The sequence below is a fragment of the Cherax quadricarinatus genome, chromosome 10 (assembly GCF_038502225.1).
Source record: "Cherax quadricarinatus isolate ZL_2023a chromosome 10, ASM3850222v1, whole genome shotgun sequence".
In the NCBI taxonomy this organism is placed as follows: domain Eukaryota; kingdom Metazoa; phylum Arthropoda; class Malacostraca; order Decapoda; family Parastacidae; genus Cherax; species Cherax quadricarinatus.
Window position 1 is genome coordinate 14,118,953 of NC_091301.1, and position 22,268 is coordinate 14,141,220.

Consider the following 22,268-nt stretch of genomic DNA (forward strand, 5'->3'; position numbering starts at 1 on the left):
ACTTAAACCTTGCTTAGACAAATTATGTTTAAGCTTAATGTATAAGTGGCAGCTCTGTTGATCCAAATCATATTAGCATACATACTGATGTTCACACTCTTTCATCATAGTTAGTTGGTTTAGAAAAGCACGTAAGCAAACACTAGGACATAATTATTAGAAAACGTTTCGGTCCTGAGACCTTGATCACTTCTAACGTACAAAATTTAACAGACATTTTATATAAGAGAGTGAGGTGTGAGTGATGCATGGTGACCTGAAGAATGCCATGTTGGGATGAGGACGGGTAGATGGTGAGATCATGTAACTCCTGGGTTGCTGGGTAGGTGGTGCTTTGCCTGGTTGAGTATCATGTCTGCTAATGTTTTAGAAATTTTGTGGTTTCCAGTGTTACGTTTTAATGTGTCGGTGACGGCGATTACCGAGGCTTCTAAGGTCTTGTTCGGCGAGAACGAGTTGTGCCTCATCCCAGTTCATCAAATGCCCCGTGAAGTCTCTGTGGAGGACACAGGCGTACCTTATTAAGTCATCTCTGTTACTGGTATTTCGATGCTCGTTCAGACGGACCGCAAGATCTCTGCCAGTTTAGCCTTCATATTTCTTGGGACAGAATCCACAGGGGATGGTTAGGGGAAGTTAAGGGTATGTTGCTGCGTTTCGTAGTGAGGTCTTTGATAGATGATGTGTTTATGGTAGAAACATTTGTTACTCGCCAGGCACTTGCTAAGAGTAACATAAATGTTTCTGCCATAAACACATCATCTAATAAAGACCTCACTTCAAAACGAAGCCCCACACCTCTAACTTCCACAGCAGGCATCTACACCATCCCCTGTGGATTCTGTCCCAAGAAATATGTAGGCGAAACTGGCAGAGATCTTGCGGTCCGTCTGAAGGAGCATCGAAATACCAGTAACAGAGATGACTAAAGGTACGCCTGTGTCCTCCACAGAGATTCCATGGGGCATTTGATGAACTGGGATGAGGCACAACTCGTTCTCACCAAACAAGACCTTAGATGCCGACGGTGTCTAGAAGCCTTGCTAATCGCCGTCACCGACACAATAAAACGTAACACTAGAAACCACAAAATTTCTAAAACATTAGCATACATGATACTCAACCAGGCAAAGCACCACCTACCCAGCAACACAGGAGTCACATGATCTCATCGTCTACCCGTCCTCATCCCAACATGGCATTCTTCAGGTTACCATGCGTCACTCACACCTCACTTTCCTCCTATATATACTATCTTTCAGCCTCGCCACCATCACAAGACCTTCTCAAGCTAATTCAAGACATTGTTAACTTCACCTCAACCACTGGTAATACTCGTAACTCTGACCAAGACTCTACTCCAGAACCAACACCACCGTCTACTGCCACCTTTCACCACCCACCACCAGCCCAACAAACCACAACCGACCAACACTCCCTGCCTCCTCTCAAGACAGTCACAGAAGACGAAATAGAACCAGAACATTATGAATAACCCTCGGACGACGACAAAGTAGTAGTCGAAGAAGTACCGAAGAAGAAACCACAGGCAACCGTTACCTAAGCCAAGCCTTTAATGGGTCTCTAACCTTCTACACCACCCCCAACCTCCCAACCGAAATGAGCGCAGCTGATATGCTCCACTTAATGAAAGAGGGAGCTGTTAAGTACACCTGCACCAAACCTCACCAAATTCCTTTTGAAAACGCACTATCTTACCTCGTGTCGAATCTGGACTGCTCCAACCTCAGAATGCAACTATTCCACATGTCCAAGAGAGACTTCATAAGACTCAAGAGTGGCTCCATCACATGTTGAGAAATGGGATTACCAGTTAAGCTTAATTTTAAATTTAAATATAGGGAACACTTAGCTGATAAAAGACAGCAAATCGTCTACACAGCCGCCCCTGCAGACAAGGTCTTGAATTGTTGTCATGATCATCTCTCAACAGGCTGTAATGAGTTATAATTTGTAAGATTATAAATTACCCCTAGGGGGTGTTATGGCAGCATATTTCATTCACTGATGGCTGACAAACTTACTTGTGTGGACTCAAAAGTCCGCACCTAACTGCCGACTATAGGTTGATTACGAACTCCTTGCGACTCAAGAACTGTGCAGTCCCCTGTACTACAAGAAATTCGTAACCTACCTTGCTCTTGTAGCGTGAGCTATGGTGTTCTTCACACCTTCGACAGGTATCGGTGACTTGATAGAAGCTGAAGTGTCCTTGGATGTCCACGTCTTCCATAGTCTAGGAATATGCACACTGGTACACTATGTTCCACAAGATTTGTCTTTATTGTTCACAATCTTATCACTAAAGAAGCTGATCACACTTCTCTTAAGTGTTTATTGTGTTTTATGAGACACTTTGTTCACACTAACGCACAGATCAGTGTTCTTTGATGGTTATCCTGGCATCAGTGTCACTCCCAGTAGAGTCAAAAGTAATCTGAAGACGCCACAACGCCCCACGCCGTCACTGCCCCCAGCACAAAGGAAAAGCTGACCTAGTACTTTTGCTTCATTGCCACTTCCTCGATGAAGCAAAGCAGAATGTTTGTTTCTTGCTGTCTTAAGCATAGACAACAATGTCCACTATCTTTACTATGGTAATAAAGTGGGAGCAGGATTTACCTTAATTGTCCTGCTAAGGTAAGAGATGTACTGTCTCTTATTAAAATACACTCTGCAACACTGGACCGCACAGAGCGGCGGTCGCTTGACCACAGGTCGTATACTGGTACTGCATCTGGGATCAATTACTCGCTGTAGCAGTAAACAAGATATTTGCCCCTTCTGAGAGAGGGCTGAATCTGTCCGAAAGCCATGCGATACTTGCTAGGCAGATGTGGTGGATTTAATTTCCATGGTAACCTAACCCAATACTGTCCATCTTTATATTTGGCAGTGTCCAAATATTGGTTATAAGTCTGAGACTCTTGTGGGCTCGGTTTATTTACATCAATACCTATCGCATCTAAATCCCACAACTTATCAACTGGTTCATTCATTTCTTCCAGTAATGATAATTTTTGCTGTGGTACAAGATCAGCGGTTATTCTCGTAACAAGTACATTTTCCACTGAATCAATATCAGCTTCTATCCCACTACGAGAGGGAATGGGACCACATATCATGTCACTCATGTGGCCTCCTGCTGTTTTCAGCAAGTGAACATCATGTTTACTTACAATATTTTGCACAAAACAGTGATAATAATCACTTCCAATGATTAAATCAATTGGACTAATAGTGTCCGTCTGTATGTCAGGACAGGCTAACTTGACCTTAGCTGCTTTCAGTGCTGCAACTGTTTCTTTTAATCCCTGGATCTGCACAGACTTAGGCAAATCATCTACTACCACAGCTTCTACTGTCTTTTTCCTGTTTCCTAGACCAACAGTGATTCTGGCTAGGTCATATGTCTGTTTACCAGAATTGTGGAAAAAACCAGCTATATCTAACTGTACTTTGGCATAGGGTTGTTTATTCAGTTTCTGCAACACTGTTCTTCTTATGAAGGACCTTTGTGAGCCTTGATCAAATAATGTTAGCACATTGGTTTTGTGTAATTTATTAGATAACTCAACTCGATCTATCGGGAGAGCAGTTGCTTTAAACTTATCTCTCACATTTAATGTTGTTGCTTGTTGACTTCCTGATTCTGTGGAAGTCTGCTGCTGTTCAGCAAAAGTATTTGGGCATGATGCTGTATGATGCATACCCTTGCATTTAAAACACTTCTTCAGTGAGCATTTTCCTCCCTTGTGTTCACCTAAACACTTGATGCACCTTTTCAGCTGATAAACACGTTGTTTACGTGCCTCCATTGAAGTGTATTGAATACAATACTGTGCCCAATGTGTTCCATCACAAAGTACACATTTTGGAGTACGTTTATGTATGACAGTCTGTTTACTGTCTGTTGTATTCACAGCTTGATAAATGCCTATATGGGATTTCCCATTCTGTGGTTTAGTGGGAGTAGGTATACTCTTTTTATACTGAGTTGAAGGTTTGTTATACACAGGATTTGTGGATTTTTCATCTTGTCTCGTTGCTTGCATGCATGAAACTATTGTTTGTAAACCATTGCTAATTTCTTCACAAGTGAAATAGCGTTTATTGAACATAATATTTAATCGTTCAATAGTTTGTGGTGACAACTTATCTTGTACAATACCACTGATAAACCAATCACATTGTCTTAGGTCATATTTAGCACCTAGAGATCTGAGACTATTGTCTAATGTGATTCTAAATGCCTGTAAGTCTGAAAAACAATGTTTGGGTGGCTTCAAGCTTGATATTAAGACTGCATGTCTAACCCTGGCCTTGTCATCATCAAAGTAATTGTCTGCTAAGACACGTAAGGCTATTTGATAATTGCCTTTAACCACCGAAAATGACTTAATCAGTTCATAGGGTTCTCCTTTCACAAGACATTTAAGATAATTGAACTTAGCAATCTCATCTATGTCAGTTCGTGAATTTACTATGGATTGAAAATCACTAATGAATTCTTCATAATTATGACCTTGGAAAATAGGTAATGACAAAGTAGGTAAGCTTGGTAATGGGACACTTGTTGTTGTTACAGGTGTAACAGGTGTTTGACCACTAGTTACAGTAGGTCTCTGTGACAGAGTTTTGCGGCAGATAGCCTGTACTCCTGTCCACCTTAATTGTTGATTACTAAAAGTATCCAAAACATTTTTAATTTCATCCTCAGATGGATCTGATTCAAGAAATTTATTTTCATAATGTGTATAGTCTGAATTAATTATTTTCAGACGTTGTGTAAGTAATTCAAATTTGACCTCAAGATCATCAAAATCTATGTTTGTATCTTGAGTTAATCCTATACAGACTGAAATTAGATTTTCTAATTGTGTAATCTTAGTCTGTAAAGACTGAAACTGAGTTTTCAAACAAGCCATTTTAATGGTATACTGAAAATTCTAGTACCACACTTAGAGTGTTTAAAAAACACTGTACTGCTATAAACAGCTGAGTTTTTGTTATGCTTAAGTCAGCAATAATCGAGTCAGACACTACTGACCCACTAAGCTTAACCTCAGGGTCAATGACCATGAAGGGTATAGAGTACATATGGCTGGTGTTTATGGCTTGAGTTTGCTGTGTCAGCCTGACCATGATGATTAATCGTAAATAACATTATACACTTCATTCACTGTACACTATAAATGTCATTGTATAACTGCAAATCACACGTGAATATTACTTACACATATATAAATGTCACTGTTAATATGTATTTGAAAGCTTACACTTTATATATAAGTTCCTTTAATATAATAGGTATATCTATAAGAAACAAACTTTAACACAATCTTGTCTCTTAATTTCTGTCTATAAACATTATAAACACTATGTGTATATACACTCAGACAAACCGAACATCAGTTGGGTTGTTGTTGTCTCAGTCAGCGCTTCTTCGAGCTTGGAGCAGTGGATGCCAGGTGCCATCCCCCATTTTCTTGTTGGGTGAGTCACCCAGCTCCCGTTTTCTTTGGGTGAATGCTGGGTGAGCGCCCATTTTCTTTTGTCTGCCCATTCTCTGTGATTGAGTCTGGAGGGACTCATTTATACTGATTATATTGTAAAACACTAGTTTTACAGCTTTTTTCGAAGGACCTTGGCTCGTAGGTTATTTGTACACTGTAGTACAACATATTTGGACCACAGTGTGGACTTTATCCAGTTTGAAGGACCAAAATGTTGAGAAATGGGATTACCAGTTAAGCTTAATTTTAAATTTAAATATAGGGAACACTTAGCTGATAAAAGACAGCAAACCGTCTACACAGCTGCCCCTGCAGACGAGGTCTTGAATTGTTGTCATGATCATCTCTCAATGGGCTGTAATGAGTTATAATTTGTAAGATTATAAATTATCCCTAGGGGGTGTTATGTCAGCATATTTCATTCACTGATGGCTGACAAACTTACTTGTGTGGACTCAAAAGTCTGCACCTAACTGCTGACTATAGGTTGATTACAAACTCCTTGCGACTCAAGAACTGCGCAGTCCCCTGTACTACAAGAAATTTGTAACCTACCTTGCTCTTGTAGCGTGAGCTATGGTGTTCTTCACACCTTCGACAGGTATCGGTGACTTGATAGAAGCTGAAGTGTCCTTGGATGTCCACGTCTTCCATAGTCTAGGAATACACACACTGGTACACTATGTTCCACAAGATTTGTCTTTATTGTTCACAATCTTATCACTAAAGAAGCTGATCACACTTCTCTTAAGTGTTTATTGTGTTTTATGAGACACTTTGTTCACACTAACACACAGATCAGTGTTTTTTGATGGTTATCCTGGCATCAGTGTCACTCTCAGTAGAGTCAAAAGTAATCTGAAGACGCCACAACGCCCCACGCCGTCACTGCCCCCAGCACAAAGGAAAAGCTGACCTAGTACTTTTGCTTCATTGCCACTTCCTCGATGAAGCAAAGCAGAATGTTTGTTTCTTGCTGTCTTAAGCATAGACAACAATGTCCACTATCTTTACTATGGTAATAAAATGGGAGCAGGATTTACCTTAATTGTCCTGCTAAGGTAAGAGATGTACTGTCTCTTATTAAAATACACTCTGCAACACTGGACTGCACGGAGCGGCGGTCGCTTGACCACAGGTCGTATACTGGTACTGCATCTGGGATCAATTACTCGCTGTAGCAGTAAACAAGATATTTGCCCCTTCTGAGAGAGGGCTGAAAGGGGCTGAAGGGGGCTGATACCCCCCTCCTGGAGAAAATTTCTCCACATCACCAGCGAAGTGTAGCCAAACACACAACACACTTCCGCAACACACAACGTGAGCCTCCCGACACCTGACGTCCAAACCAGCTCTTCACCTCAGCCTGAAGCATATCAGCTAGGGAGCACTGTCTACAGTCTGCTCTCTCCTCTATGTCCTCAACATGCCCTCTCTACACTGCCTCGCAGTGCCACGCAGCTGGGTTTAGCCCTGGCTCTTTCATCTACAACTCAAGACCTTCCTCTCACCGACTATTCTCCGTCTGTCCACACTTCCCCACTCACCCACCGGAGTCCCAACAGAAGAGCCTGCTATGTGTGCTCTCAATGTCTGTCCTACGATCAACTTAGCTGCTGGGTTAAGCCCTGGCTCTATTTCTACAACTAAGAACGCTCCTCTCCAGCACTGTTCTTCGTCTGTCCCGTCTTCCCCGCTCATCCCATTTGGGATCTTACCTGAACTTTCGTTCGTTCGTTCGTTCTGTATATTAGAAGTGATCAAGGTCTCAGGACCGAAACGTTTTCTAATAAATATGTCTTAGTATTTGCTTATGTTTTTCTAAACCAGCTTCTCGGTATTTATTATCAAGGTTTATACCATCATAGCTAGTAACCAAATATATCTGCTACCTTGGTGTTCCATGATATAAATGTTGCAGCATATTATTACACAAGATTCAAACTATTATAATTCATACACCAAATTGTCACAGTATATAAGAGTCAAATACGGCGAACTATATCAGTCTATTATACTACTATATTTGTTTCATGACGAGGGGCGCTCTATAAAATAAGTTATACATGTCAATTATCCCAAAGTCAGTTGCATACTGTACTCCACTTTACAGCAATAAAGTTGTTTCTTTGTGTTTGTTTTCCTGTGTTGTGGGGCAGGTAAGGGCTCGTTCCCTGGAGTCAGCTGGAGTGTACTGGTATGTTGTCCTGAACGAGGATGTTAGTGATGGTATCCTCCAAACCCTGAGGGAGGGCACTCAGGTGAGGCAAAGGACCCCTAATAATAATAATAATAATAATAATAATAATAATAATAATAATAATAATAATAATAATAATAATGATGTTAGCTGCCCACTTCAGTAACTTGGTGTCTTGGGGTGATAGATGTCACTGGCCGTGAGGAGAGACGTGGGAGAGTACGAACTGTTGTCGTCTTACGTCGACCGGAGTAGCAATATCAAGTAAGCCCATCGTAATGTCAATATATTTCGACACCATGATTACCATAACACCATGGATGTCCACCATAAATCTACTATAACATCATGCCCACTACAACATCATCTTCATCACAACAACATCTTCACTGCACCATCATGTCCACTACAGCACTTTACGTTCATGACGTGCACTTACCGACAACTTGAGTATCTTTGGAAGACGTTTCACTAGTCAGTGGCTTTTTCAATACAAACTTTATTGACTGGAGACAATAAATGAGGCAATCAGTCCTTCAGCCTTGAAGAAAGTTAATAAACTCTTGTACTGAATTGATAAAGTCACTGGTTGGCGAAACGTCTTCAAAATACAGATACTGAGGTTTTGCACATGTGTCTAATGCGTCACTTTATGATAGGTTAAGTTACGTTAGGATAAGTTACATTAGCATGTCTGGTCAGGATTGTTGAGGTTATCCTGCCTGCCTGATCCACCTTGAATAAGTTCCATATGCAGCACTTAGGTATCTTGATTAAGTTCCATATGCAGCACTTAGGTATCTTTGCTGTCTCAACGTTTCACCTGCACAACAGGCTTGAGGAACTGACCACCTCTTACCAAGGCTGACGGAGTGATCACGTCAGAACCACTACTGCCTCCAGTTGCGAATGAAGAAGCAGGCGAAACGTTTCGTCAATAAAAAAATACCCTAATGTTGTCATAGGATTATCATCTCTTTTTCCTCATATAATTGTGAAAATGGGTTGGGCAAATATTTTTGTTAAATGGGTTTGGGTTTGAGAAGAACCTGCCTAGTATGGGCCAGTAGGCCTGTCGCAGTTTTTCTCCATTCTTATGGTCTAGTGGAAATAAATGGTATAAAATACCGACACAATGGAAATATAAACACATATGCAGTATAATGTGATCCTTTATTGACTACGTTTCGCCCACACAGTGAGCTTTTTCAAGTCACAAACAGATCTACCTGGGGTGGAAGGGACGCGAGTATTTATAGTCAGGTTCAGAATGCTGAGGTCAGGTGGAGAATGCTGCATCTGATGATGTACCGAGTGGGGTTATAGAGTCTAAAATCTTGGGTAGCTTGGAAAGGAGATTGGATAAGTTTGTGAGCAGACCTTCTACAGTGTACTTCCATTCCTGTGTTCTTATGTGTGATAGCGATGAAGAAGTTTCTTGGCAAGTGGTTCAGCTATGTTATAGAAGCCACTATTCTGGTTGAAGTTGTCGGATATAGAAATAAGTGATGATTCCAGGATTCTTCGGTATTGAGTGTTGTCTTCTGTGGCGATAAGTCTTGAGTTTCTGTAGTTTATCAAGTGGTTGTGTGAATTACGGTGTTGTACACAGGCATTCCTTGTGTCGTCAGACCTGCTTGCGTACTGGCGTTCTGAAATACGTGTTTGGAGGTCCTTTGATGTTTCGCCCACGTATAATTTGTTGCAGTCATTACAAGGGATTATGTATACCCCTGCAGAGGGTGGAAGCTTGTCCTGTCTCTCACTGGTAATGTCCTTGATGGTCGTGGTTGTGGAGGTAGATACTTGGAATGAGGTATTGGAAAAGATGTTGGAAACGTGTTTGGCAATGGATCTTCCATTTCCAGCCAGCGATTTCATCGACCTTGTTGAACTATGTGTTGGCTTTACGTGTTTCTCTTTCGAAAACCACCTCTTTCAGCAGACTTTTGGACTACCCATGGGTTCGCCACTCAGTGCGGTCCTGGCGAACCTACACATGGAACATCTAGAAGCCGAACGTTTCTCCACCATTATTCCTTCGTCTGTCACCTGGCTCCGTTATGTTGACGACATTCTCCTCATAACTCCTAAACGCTTCAACGTTCAAGCTCTCCAAGACAAGCTCAACCAGGTCGAGCCTTCAATCCAGTTCACACTTGAAGAAGAAGTCGACAACACTCTTCCTTTCCTTGATGTTCTGCTCTGCAAAGCTGACCACGAACTTCGTTTTAAAGTCTATCGAAAACCCAGCAACCAAAACGATCTTCTCCACTTCTACTCTCACCACGACACCAAAACTAAACGTGGTGTAATTATAGGCTTCTTCCTGCGTGCACTCAGAATCTGCAGCAATGAGTTTCTTGAAGAAGAATGCACGATAATTGAACAAGTATTTTCTAAACTCCACTATCCTCGTCACTTCATCAGAGACTGCAGACGACGGGCATTAAACATCTTCAACACACCCAGAGAAGACACTACCGAGAAGAGATACATAGTCCTCCCCACCAACTCCATTGCCAAACACGTTTCCAACATCTTTTCCAATACCTCATTCCAAGTATCTACCTCCACAACCACGACCATCAAGGACATTACCAGTGCTAGACAGGACAAGCTTCCACCCTCTGCAGGGGTATACATAATCCCTTGTAATGACCAACAAATTATACGTGGGCGAAACATCAAGGGACCTCCAAACACGTATTTCAGATCACCAGTACGCAAGCAGGTCTGATGACACAAGGAATGCCTGTGTACAACACCGTAATTCACACAACCACTTGATAAACTACAGAAACTCAAGACTTATCGCCACAGAAGACAACACTCAATACCGAAGAATCCTGGAATCATCACTTATTTCTATATCCGACAACTTCAACCAGAATAGTGGCTTCTATAACATAGCTGAACCACTTGCCAAGAAACTTCTTCATCGCTATCCCACATAAGAACACAGGAATGGAAGTACACTGTAGAAGGTCTGCTCACAAACTTATCCAATCTCCTTTCCAAGCTACCCAAGATTTTAGACTCTATAACCCCACTCGGTACATCATCAGATGCAGCATTCTCCACCTGATCTCAGCATTCTGAACCTGACTATAAATACTCGCGTCCCTTCCACCCCAGGTAGATCTGTTTGTGACTTGAAAAAGCTCACTGTGTGGGCGAAACGTAGTCAATAAAGGATCACATTATACTGCATATGTGTTTATATTTCCCTTATGGTCTAGTGTTGCACGGTTAGTATGCCATCAGTACTGTTTCTGATGCAACTTCGCCCACCTGCAGGCTTGAGCAGGTGGGGTGGTGGAAGTGGACTTCCTCCGATGGATCTAAGACTTCCCTCTGCCGGCCCCTGTATCGCCCCCTCAGCCAGATCTACAGCGACTTCGGCGGGAGGGAGCTGAGGGCAGCAGTAGCCGACAACTGGCCTTACTTCCAGGTGACGAGACAGCCAGACGGGACCCTCCAGCCATTCTCTGGCATTGACTACAACCTCCTCAGCACCATCGGTGGCAAACTCAACTTTACGTAAGATATCAGTGGTAACACGATGGATTTTTTCAAATTCGCTGCAGTATGTGAAGCGCTGAACCAATGTAGATCAAAATTATTATTATTATTATTATTATTATTATTATTATTATTATTATTATTATTATTATTATTATTATTATTATTATAGGGAAGCGCTGAACCTGTAGTGATCATAAAGCACTTGAGACATGATGAAATATAATCAGGTTTGATCCAATGGAAGGGAAGAGAAGTCGATTTCCTTGGATCATGAGCCCTTCACCAGCATTAAAGCATCATTCCTGAAAATTTTTTGCATTCACAAAGTTCAATCATGTTATATAATATACGACAACTACATATTTGAGTCGTTCTAATAATAATAATAATAATAATAATAATAATAATAATAATCAGTAGTGCCATAAATCACACTTTACACAATTCTTGAAAAAATAAAAAAAAAATTCTTCCTTTGTCATTGATGTGGGTGGAATCATGTTTATTCCACCCAGTCGTTAGAGGATGACATTAGCAAATGGTTATAATAATAACCATTAATTTTTAAAGGGGTGGACCGGTAAGCCAGCGGAAGGCCTTGAACAGATGACCAAAAGCTCCAACTGCGGGTCATCATATGACTAAGACCCGCGTCAGGAAACACTTGTCCTGTTTCCTGACAAACCTTACCTAACCTAACCTAGAGAGAATGTCTATTTTGGGAGGTATGGCTAATGAGAGGGGAAGTATCTATTGTGAGAGGGATTCTGTTGTGAGAGGGGTGTTACCTATTGTCAGAGGACAGATACTTTAAAGTCGGTGCCGGATCAGCCGGGCTGTGGTTCGTACGTTGGACTATGTTCGGCCAGCAACAACAACCTGGTTGATCAGGCCTTGATCCACCGGGAGGCCTGGTCATGGACTGGGCCGCGGGGGCATTGATCCCCGGAATACGTCTATTATTAGAGGGGGTATACACTGTGGTAGAACATGTCTATTGTGAAAGGTGGTACGTCTATTTTGTGAGAGATATATCTTGAAGAAATATGTATACTAAAAATGTTATGGAGGGAGTCCGTAGATGGTAGTGTGTTAGAGCAGGAAACTCGCACAAGACTGAACCACACTCAGTGTTTGTGGCGAGAGCGTTGCCAGACGGTTCAATCCCCAGCATGGGAAGGCAACATACCCAACGTTTCAACCCCATGCTGGGGATTGAACCAGACACTTAAGTGTGTGAGGCGAAAGCGTTGCCAACCGAGCCACGGTTCAATCCTAAAGTCAGTTGGACAGATTCTTCTATCACTCTCAGTAGTAGTAGTTACCAGTCTCAGTAGTAGTAACCAGTTACCAGTAACCGTCCGTTGACTCAACGACCAACCGTCTCTGCCTGAGTCACTATCTGAATTCATATTGTGCTGACCTCAGCAGTATCAAAGGCCCCCTCACACTGGGTACTGGGCAGCCGGCTAGTCAGTGTTACGAGAGGAACGAGTGAGATAGGCCACGGCTGTAAGGGCTCTCTCCACATATCAGCAATTATACGTAATAACAGCCTACGTGAGTATTTCTTACCTAATCCACGTATCGAACTCCCACATGATAAATGGTGTACAGCGGTGTGGAGCGTGGATTTACGTTTTTAAGGGTAATTCAAGGCGTTTGAAGACTGTTGTGAGTAGCCGGCAGGGTCAAAGGTGAATCTCCAGCCAGTCGCCTACTCCCCTCACAACCTCCGGCCAGCCGTTTATACCCTCACTCACAACCTTCAGCCTGCAAGCCTGTTGCAGCCGTTTCAAGCTTCCTGGCTTAGTTCGTGTGCTAATTGCTTCAATCTCCGAGGGGTTGACCCGGATTTTGCAATTAAGCCAGTCAGTAAGCCAGACTGTGGAAGTGAACGCCAGTCAGCCTATCATCCAGCCTGTCTCCTGTCATCCAACTGCTCCTCCGTGCTTTGTGCATCGTTACCCGTCTTCCAGTCAGCCATTCTCGTGGGGTAAGCCAGTCAGCCAACCCAGCTTCTAACCCAGCTGAGAGAGAGAAGTACGCCACGCAGTAAGAAGTAAGCCAAGTTCCTCTGAAGTATTGTCTATATCGCTTTGTGCTCCCTGTTGGATGCTAAGAGTGGTTTTCACCATTCCTGTGGCATAGAGTGGGTTATCAAGCCACCTTCCTGGGTAGAGAGTGGAATGCGCGCCAGTGACCGCCAGCAGAGGCACACCCACCACCCCACCACCACCACTCTCTCCCACCACTAGACACCTCATCTACCTGTGGTTGTTTGTACCCTTGTACCGGGTCCTAGTACTGTTTTGGCTCACATAATTGGTCAAGAGATTGTAGCTGGCGCCAACGACAACCCAATTATGTGAGTTCTACGAGAACGCGCATTCTTCCGACAACAGTGAGTGTAGGTGACGTCAGCCCTCACCGCCCGTCTACTACTCCAGACTTCAGTGATAATTTTCTTGAGACATTTTTCTTGCATTTAAAGACATTTGCGTGTGTGAGACATTTATAGTAAATTGCTTGTGTACTCTAAACCTTGTGTTTTTAGTTTTTCGTTAACTCATTATTTTTTACAATATTTTTCAGTGTTTTCACTTATCTTATATTATTTTATTCTGTGTTTTTCTTTATGCTACTCCTGTCTGTAGTAAGTATTATTGTGTAGTGTACCAGTCAGTCACCCTGTGTGAAGTGATTCATTTTTTTTATTGTATTCTTTCAGCGTTGTATTCTCCAGTAATTATCACTGTATTTCATGCAGTGATATTCACCCCAGTATACTAAATTATCCATTTATTTCTATGTGTGTCCTTTTTTCGTATGCCAGCAGTGTCTCATTCCTCTAATTTTTTCGCAGACTGTGTACCATTATTTTTGCCAGCAAATTTTTGTCGTATCAGTCACAGCAAGATTTTGTTGTATCAGTCACAGCAGGAATTTGTTGTAAGAATAAACTAATACTGTTGTGTGCTCCGCCACTGTAAGTGTTATATTCCCTGTTTTGTTCCTGTGTTTTATTTTTTTTTATAATTCTTGAACAAATTCACTCTTGATGCAATTTCAATTACTTTTAACGTAAAGTGTTTTCCTTACTCTGTTTGAGTAAATTGTTTTGTCTAATTTACAATTAAGAGTTAAAGTGTTCAATCAGTTAATTTTTTTTTTGATCTTCATATTTTAATTCATTATTTTACCTGAGTTTTCCCAGTGACACTTTATTACTGCAGTGATTATTTCTACACTTTATTTTGTTGCTCTTGTTCAGCATTGAATTATTTTGTTAAACTTGTTCTGCAGTGAATTATTTTCTTTTATTGATATTTTTATGAATTATATTTTAATTTTGTCTATGCATTCTTAGAAAATACTTAAAATTCCCAGTTAACAATTTAATAATTTTATTTTACACTTTCACATTGATTTAAATAATTTAATTAATTAATTTTTTTATTAGCAAGAGTAAAGACAGCTCATTTTGAATTTAATTCAGTCTCCAGTAATATTTTTACTTGTATATTTCAATGTAAATTTTTTTTTCTTGGTCAATAGTCCTTTAAATTGAGTTTTCCTTCCTCTTGCAGTGTATCTTAGACATTATTATTATTTCTGCAGAATTAGTTGTATATCTTTTCATTTCAATTCTAGAATTTTATATCATTTTTATTGTTCATTATTTTTGCCTTATTTGTTCTCGTGCTACTTTGCCATTATGTCTCACATACCGTCAAGTGATACTTTAGTGAATGTCGACACTCAGACCTCTCAGGCTACTGCTGGTCCTGTCATCAGTCCTCACAGTTCCTTACCGACTGAAAGACCGACCCAGACACCGAGATATTATAGTTATACTCGTGATTCCCTTGATGCGTTACCTTTATTCAATGGCCATGTACATAGTCTTGAAGCATGGTTTGCAGCCATTCGTTCTCGTGCTAGTGCCCTAGGTGAAGGTCCTCCTTCAGAGGAAAGCCTTATCAGAATTGCTAAAGAAGCTCTTTATCGATCTCCTGCTGCTGTTCACGTTGTTGATCTCCTTGATATGCGAGACTTCAGGAATCTTACTAAGTGGTCACAATATGAGGAACTGATTCGTTCTTTCCTTGTCCCAGTAAAAACAGCTGATCCATATGTCGTTCTTAGGGAACTAGTGAATGCTACACCCATGAGTAATGAATCGTTGAGTGCATTTGCTGTTAGATTAGACAAACTTTTATCATCATTTATCAATGCTGTCCAATCATCAACTTTTCTCCCTGAAGAGGCTAAACCATTTACAGAATCAATTGCTAAAATAGCAGCTTTTGGAGCAATTAAAGAACTAATGCCACCTGCTTCTGTGTGTGCTTATGAGGCTCATCCTCCAACTGTAACGATGGAACCACTTACAGCCTTAAATCATGTACGTTCCTTGTGCCCCCAGGGTACTTTCCCTTGTATTAAAAGTAATGTCACACATATGCCTCAGTCTGCACCACCTCTTGTTTGCGCCACAGAGACAAATCGTGGTCGTCAACCATCTCAGAGATCATCAAGAGTCGTTATACACCTCGTAGTATTCATAGTACATTCAGTAACCATAGTCGGCGGAATTGTTACAACTGTGGTTTCCGTGGACATATTGCAATTAATTGTCCTGATAGTTACCCTAAGAGACGTCGTACTGATGATGAGTACTCAGATCTTCCCTACTGTACTTATCATAGAATACATGGACATGACACATCTGAGTGTAATGCTCTCTATAACCTTCAGTACTCTAGGTCTTTCCGTGGTCGTTCCAACCGCAGAACCCGTAGAGGAAACAGATCTCGTGGTTCTCAAAATAACCAGAACCAGGCTCATTCATTCAATTCTCAAACTAACCAGAACCAGGCTCGTTCTTCCAATTCGGGGGAATTCGAGCGCCCCAGTCAAACCGTCCCATGGTGACAGTAGGTGATAATGAGTACACCATCCCCGTTCACAATTCCTTTGAAGCCTTAAGCAGTCTCGAGAATGACAACCCTGCTGAGGTTGTTGCTTCACATGTCTCTGACATAGATGATTTTGGGGATGGAGTAGAACAAGTCTTTTCTGATGAAAATCCACCTTTTTGTTTGCACATAACTTCCAATGCAACCATAGGCCCTATAGTGCAAGCATCTGTTTATAATGCGCCCGTTCAATTGTTCATGGACTCTGGTGCGCAAATCAATATTATTAGGTCTAGTTTGTTTAAGGATAAGAAGTTACGACATGTCCTTCTCGTAGAACCGACTCCTGTGTCCTCCCTTAGTGGAGTATCTGGTTCTCACCTGCGTGTCCGAGGTCGGACTTCCCTAACCTTTTCTATCCAAGGTAGAGACTTCACTGTTTCCTTCTTTGTTGTCGACCAGATTACTTTCCCTGGTGACCTTCTACTGGGATTTGCTTCCATGCGAGACTTACGCATTGTGCTCGACCCTTATCGATGGCATGCACAAATTGACGACTTGATCGTTCCATTCTGGGGTTACCAGCTTGGTTCAGAAATCTGTTATACTGCTGCAGAGTATGATGTACGGATTAAGTCCTTACAAGCTAATGCATTCTCCAGTAGCGTACCCAAGCGGTCAGGCACTGGTAATTCTGTCACTCCCATCAGTGTTCCACCTATACCTTCAGATTTGCAGGATAGTCCGATGCCTCAAGTGTCCGAGGACGCTCAGATTGCCTTGAGTGCACAACCTATCCCTGCAATGCCTGCTAGTTCGAGTAGTAGTTTCTCCACAGGGGACGCCTTGTCGGAAAACAATTACTTGCAACTAGTAATGCCATCTCTTGTTGATGTCACATGCCGTCTGCAGAAAGACGTTTCTGTTGCGGCTAGTGCTCTCACTAGAGTGTCTGTAGTTGTTCCTAGTGTTCCAGATGGTGATAACATCCTAGTTGACAGTGATTCCTGCAAAGTAAAAGGTCTATTTGTTGAACCATCCTTACATGTTGTAAGAGATAGTAAGATCCATTTCTACCTGGCCAACACTTCTGGTCACAGTGTTCGCCTTAGAGCAAATACCAATCTTGTTGACCTTGTTCACTATCCTTACCCTGTTCAGGTAGAGGATGAGTTGTCACCTGACCAGTGGGTCGGTGCTATTTCTGCCGGGGAGACCTCATCCACTTCACTGGATCAATCTGTTCCACCAGTTGAGGAGAAAGACTTAGCTCCCACTGACTTCCCAGATGAAGTCAAGCGTTTGTTGACTCTGTTGAACAAACGTCGTAAAGCCATTGCTTTACCAGGTGAGAAGATGGGTATAACGAACTTATTGGCCCATCGTATTCCACTTGAACCTGGTACTAGACCTATCTACATACCTGCGTACAGAATGCCTCATTCACAAGTTGCTGTCGCAGAAGAATTGATCAATCAAATGCTTGATGATGGAGTTATTGCACCTAGCAATTCCCCTTGGAATGCACCCTTGATACTAGTACCTAAGAAGGATGGTACTTGGCGTCCAGTAATTGACTTTAGGAAGTTAAACGCAAAAACCATTCCAGATCGCTTTCCACTCCCTGTACTGGGTGATCTTTTACGTAATATCGGAGATAACAAAGTCTTTTCAACCCTAGATTTGTTACAAGGGTTTTGGCAAGTCCCTCTTCACGAGGACAGCCAAGAGCTAACTGCATTCTCCACTCCTACAGGTCATTATCACTTCCTCCGTATGGCATTTGGATTACGATCTTCCCCTATCACGTTCTCAAGGCTCATGACTAATATCTTTAGAGGTCTCATAGGTAATGCACTTATGGTGTACTTAGATGACGTAATCGTCATGTCTAAAGACGTGGATACACACTTGAAAAGACTGGATGTAGTACTTGGTAAGCTTGAAGAAGCCAATTTAAAGATCAAACTGTCAAAATGTCAATTTTTCAGATCAGAAATTAAGTTTCTTGGTCACGTAGTCACTCCTAGAGGGGTTACGACTGACCAAAGTAAAGTAACTGCAGTACTAAATTTTCCAACTCCCAAAACTGCTGATGCCGTAAGATCCTTTGTGGGCTTAGCAGGTTTTTATAGATCTTTCATTGCCAATTTTTCTTCCATAGCTGCTCCTCTAACTGAGTTGCTTAAGAAAGATGCTCCTTTTGTTTGGACCTTCCGTCAAGAAAGAGCATTCCAAACTCTAAAAGAAAAGCTAACTTCTGCTCCAATTTTGAAATTTCCAGATTTTTCTAAGCCCTTCTATCTGACAACTGATGCTAGTTCAATTGGCATAGGTGCCGTACTAGCTCAGAAGACCGATGGCAAGTACAACGCAGTTGCATTTGCTAGCCGAGTCCTTACGAAGGCTGAACGTAATTATACAGTAACTGAGCAAGAAGCTTTAGCAATAGTATGGTCTTTAAAGCACTTCCGAGACATTATTTATCAGTACTCTGTTCATGTCTTGACAGATCATGCTCCACTGATACCCTTATTCCAGAACAAACAACCTACTGGAAGGTTAGCTAGATGGACCTTGACTATCCAAGAGTTCAATCCCACCTTTGAGCATTTACCTGGCAAGTCAAATGTAGTCGCAGATGCCTTATCGCGACATGTTAGTATAGTAACTGCAGACCCTCCATTTAGTGCTGAAGATGTAAAGAATGCTCAACGAACAGATCCCATGTGGTCTGGTGTGATTCGATTCCTGCTCCAGGAAGATCTTATTCTGAATGTGAAGCCACCAGCACCCATCAGTGACTTTGTCATGAACCAAGAATTACTGTATCGAACAGCCGAGTTGGGTACTCCTAGCAGAAGAGTATACCAGTTAGTAATTCCACAGTCACTAGTGAATGTAGCCTTACAGCTAGTTCACGATGTACCAGGTGTTGCACACCCTGGTATGGATCGTTCAGTAAAACAAGCCAGATTGAAATACTTTTGGCCTCGTATGGCAACTGATATTTCTGAGTATGTTAGGAAATGTAGTGTCTGCATGCAACATAAAGGCAATGCTAATGGTCCTAATCCAATCCAAGTGTATCCAACTACTAGCGAACCTTGGGAAAGAGTTGCGCTAGATTTGTTAACTAATTTCCAATGTTCCCTCCAAGGTAACAAACATCTGTGTGTTATGGTAGACCATTTCACCAGATATTGCGAGTTAGTTCCTATTGCAGATAAGACTGCCGAGACAGTAGCTAAAGCGTTTAAAGAACGCATTATCTGCAGGCATACCACTCCTAAGTCCCTAGTAACAGATAATGGAGGTGAATTCTGTAATGAAATTCTTGAAAATTTGTGTACCTTGTACAAGATCTCTAAATCCACCATTGTTCCTCATCATCCTGCCAGCAATGGGTTAGCGGAACGAACCAATAAGAAAGTACTTGATGTCTTGAGAGCCACTATCAATCCCAACAGTGAAACTTGGGATGAAGTTATACCTGATGTGCAGTGTGCTATAAATTCTGCTTACAATGTTTCTATAGGTGACACTCCACATTATGCATTGTATGGTGTAGATAAACGTTTGCCTTATGAGTTGTTATATTCTAATCCGAAACCAAATTACAACCCTGATGATTTCATAGCAACTCGTACCAGCTTAGCTCAAAGTGTTTTTAGAAGAATCCGTGAAACACTTCATAAATCAACAGCTGAATTCACAAGAGTCGCAAACACTCGATCAAAGCCATCCAAAATCAAAGTAGGTTCGAGAGTTATGCTGATTAATTTTAACAAAACGTCTGCAATGCCAAAACTTGATCAAAAGTTTGTTGGTCCTTATCGAGTAGTTGAACATATCACTGGTAATAAGTATAAGGTTAGAGAGATTAGTACTGGTCAGTATAAAGAATCGCATTTGGATCATATGAAGTTAGTATGTGATGATAATGACGTTCCAACCCAGACTAATGTGACAGACTCTGACAATCCTCCTGATCCTGTACTCTCTTCCTCTGATACTCAGTCAGACGATCAACCTGAATGTCGTTATTCCCTACGTACACGACAGGTATTGAGAAATCCTCAAGTATCATTTGTAACTTCCAATTCAGATTTGCCTCAAATACAGCATAAGTTAGCCAATGCTACAGAGTTTGATCCTCCCAGAGATGACACCCATTCTGCATATGCCAATCTTACCCTAGCAGAGTTGGGGTTAAATGTAAATAACCTGTATAGATGAATAATTACAGTATCAACTTATCAGTATTCAAGAATTTTTTTTTTGTGTTCATGTTCTCTCCGCATTCTGAGAGTTAACAGTCTAGATTTGCGTGCACCGAATCTGCCTTTCTGTTAAACACTCTTTCTTTGTATATATTCCTTCCTCAGAATCCGTAGATCACACGAATACAGATCGATCGATCAAAATTTTTGTTTTTATCACTTGTAATCTCAATGTTGAGTTCGTTGTTCATTTGTTGAGTTTTAAGTTGTACTATAGTATACCTTGTATTACATTACAGTTTCAGTTACGTAAGCTTTCATTCCAATGTTCTACTTATGTAGGTTATAATGTTTAATGTTGGGTACTTTGACATTGTATAGAATCAGCCCAAGCCGTATACCTGCCATCTCTAGTTTGTATTAGTTGTATGTCGGGACGACATACGTTAGCGTCGCCGAGCTCTCAGTAGTAGTAGTTACCAGTCTCAGTAGTAGTAACCAGTTACCAGTAACCGTCCGTTGACTCAACGACCAACCGTCTCTGCCTGAGTCACTATCTGAATTCATATTGTGCTGACCTCAGCAGTATCAAAGGCCCCCTCACACTGGGTACTGGGCAGCCGGTTAGTCAGTGTTACGAGAGGAACGAGTGAGATAGGCCACGGCTGTAAGGGGTCTCTCCACATATCAGCAATTATACGTAATAACAGCCTACGTGAGTATTTCTTACCTAATCCACGTATCGAACTCCCACATGATATCACTACGAATGTGTGAAAGTCATTAATATCCTATTATACATATGATTTTTCTTAAAACATATTTATGCTCTCGGGTTTGAGCTCTTCAACACTGAGGCTTCTAATTTGACAGGTTCCGGCTGGTGGATGACATAGACGGCCAGTGGGGAGGAGTGTTGGCCAACGGTACCATCACGGGTATGGTCGGTATTGTGGCCAGACACGAGGCTGACGTGGCCATCGATGAGATAACCATCACAGGTAGTTAGTTTTTTTTAGTTTAATATGTTTATTATGCACCCCATACCCATCCTGTGGGCGGTAGTCAAAAGATTACAGAGGTACATAATTGGTCCAGGGACTGGACTCCAAAGTTTTGATAGCTGAGCAAGTTACAGAGGTAATGAACTCACAATTTACAAAGGTAATGAACTCACAATTTACAAAGGTAATGAACTCACAATTTACAAAGGTAATGAACTCCAGGTAGGTCTGGTCACAATCATGACAAGTTACAAAGGTATTTACAGATTACAGAGGTACGTAATGGGTCCAGGGACTGGGCCCCCAAAGTTTTGATAGCTGAACTAGGTACAAAGGTAATGAGCTCACAAGTTACTAAGGTAATGGATTCTGTAGAATGGTTACTTACGTTTATACATGGCTACAATCATGAACAAATTATAGAGTAATGAGCAATTCACACTTCCACACCCGGTCACAACTGTAATGAGTTATTGGTGCAAATATTGATTGTTGAGTCACACACACACACACACACACACACACACACACACACACACACACACACACACACACACACACACACACACACACACACACACACACACACACACAAATCGGACGAGGATCAGGCAGGACTACAAAGAGACCTGGACAGGCTACAAGCCTGGTCCAGCAACTGGCTCCTTGAATTTAACCCTGCCAAATGCAAAGTCATGAAGATTGGGGAAGGGCAAAGAAGACCGCACACACAATATAGTTTAGATGGCCAAAGACTGCAAACCTCACTCAAGGAAAAAGATCTGGGGGTGAGTATAACACCGAACATATCTCCTGAGGCGCACATCAATCAGATAACTGCTGCAGCATACGGG

General features: G+C 41.6%; 1 protein-coding gene across 1 annotated transcript in view; it reads left to right on the forward strand.

Moving 5' to 3' along the window:
- LOC128687775 (probable glutamate receptor) overlaps positions 1 to 22,268 on the forward strand; it is a 35,235-nt gene that overhangs the window by 922 nt on the left and 12,045 nt on the right. The window contains exons 2-5 of the mRNA XM_053775340.2: positions 7,697 to 7,798; positions 7,925 to 8,001; positions 11,038 to 11,280; positions 21,284 to 21,411. Of these exons, the coding sequence (XP_053631315.2) occupies positions 7,697 to 7,798; positions 7,925 to 8,001; positions 11,038 to 11,280; positions 21,284 to 21,411 (550 nt within the window). The remainder of the gene's footprint in view (positions 1 to 7,696; positions 7,799 to 7,924; positions 8,002 to 11,037; positions 11,281 to 21,283; positions 21,412 to 22,268) is intronic.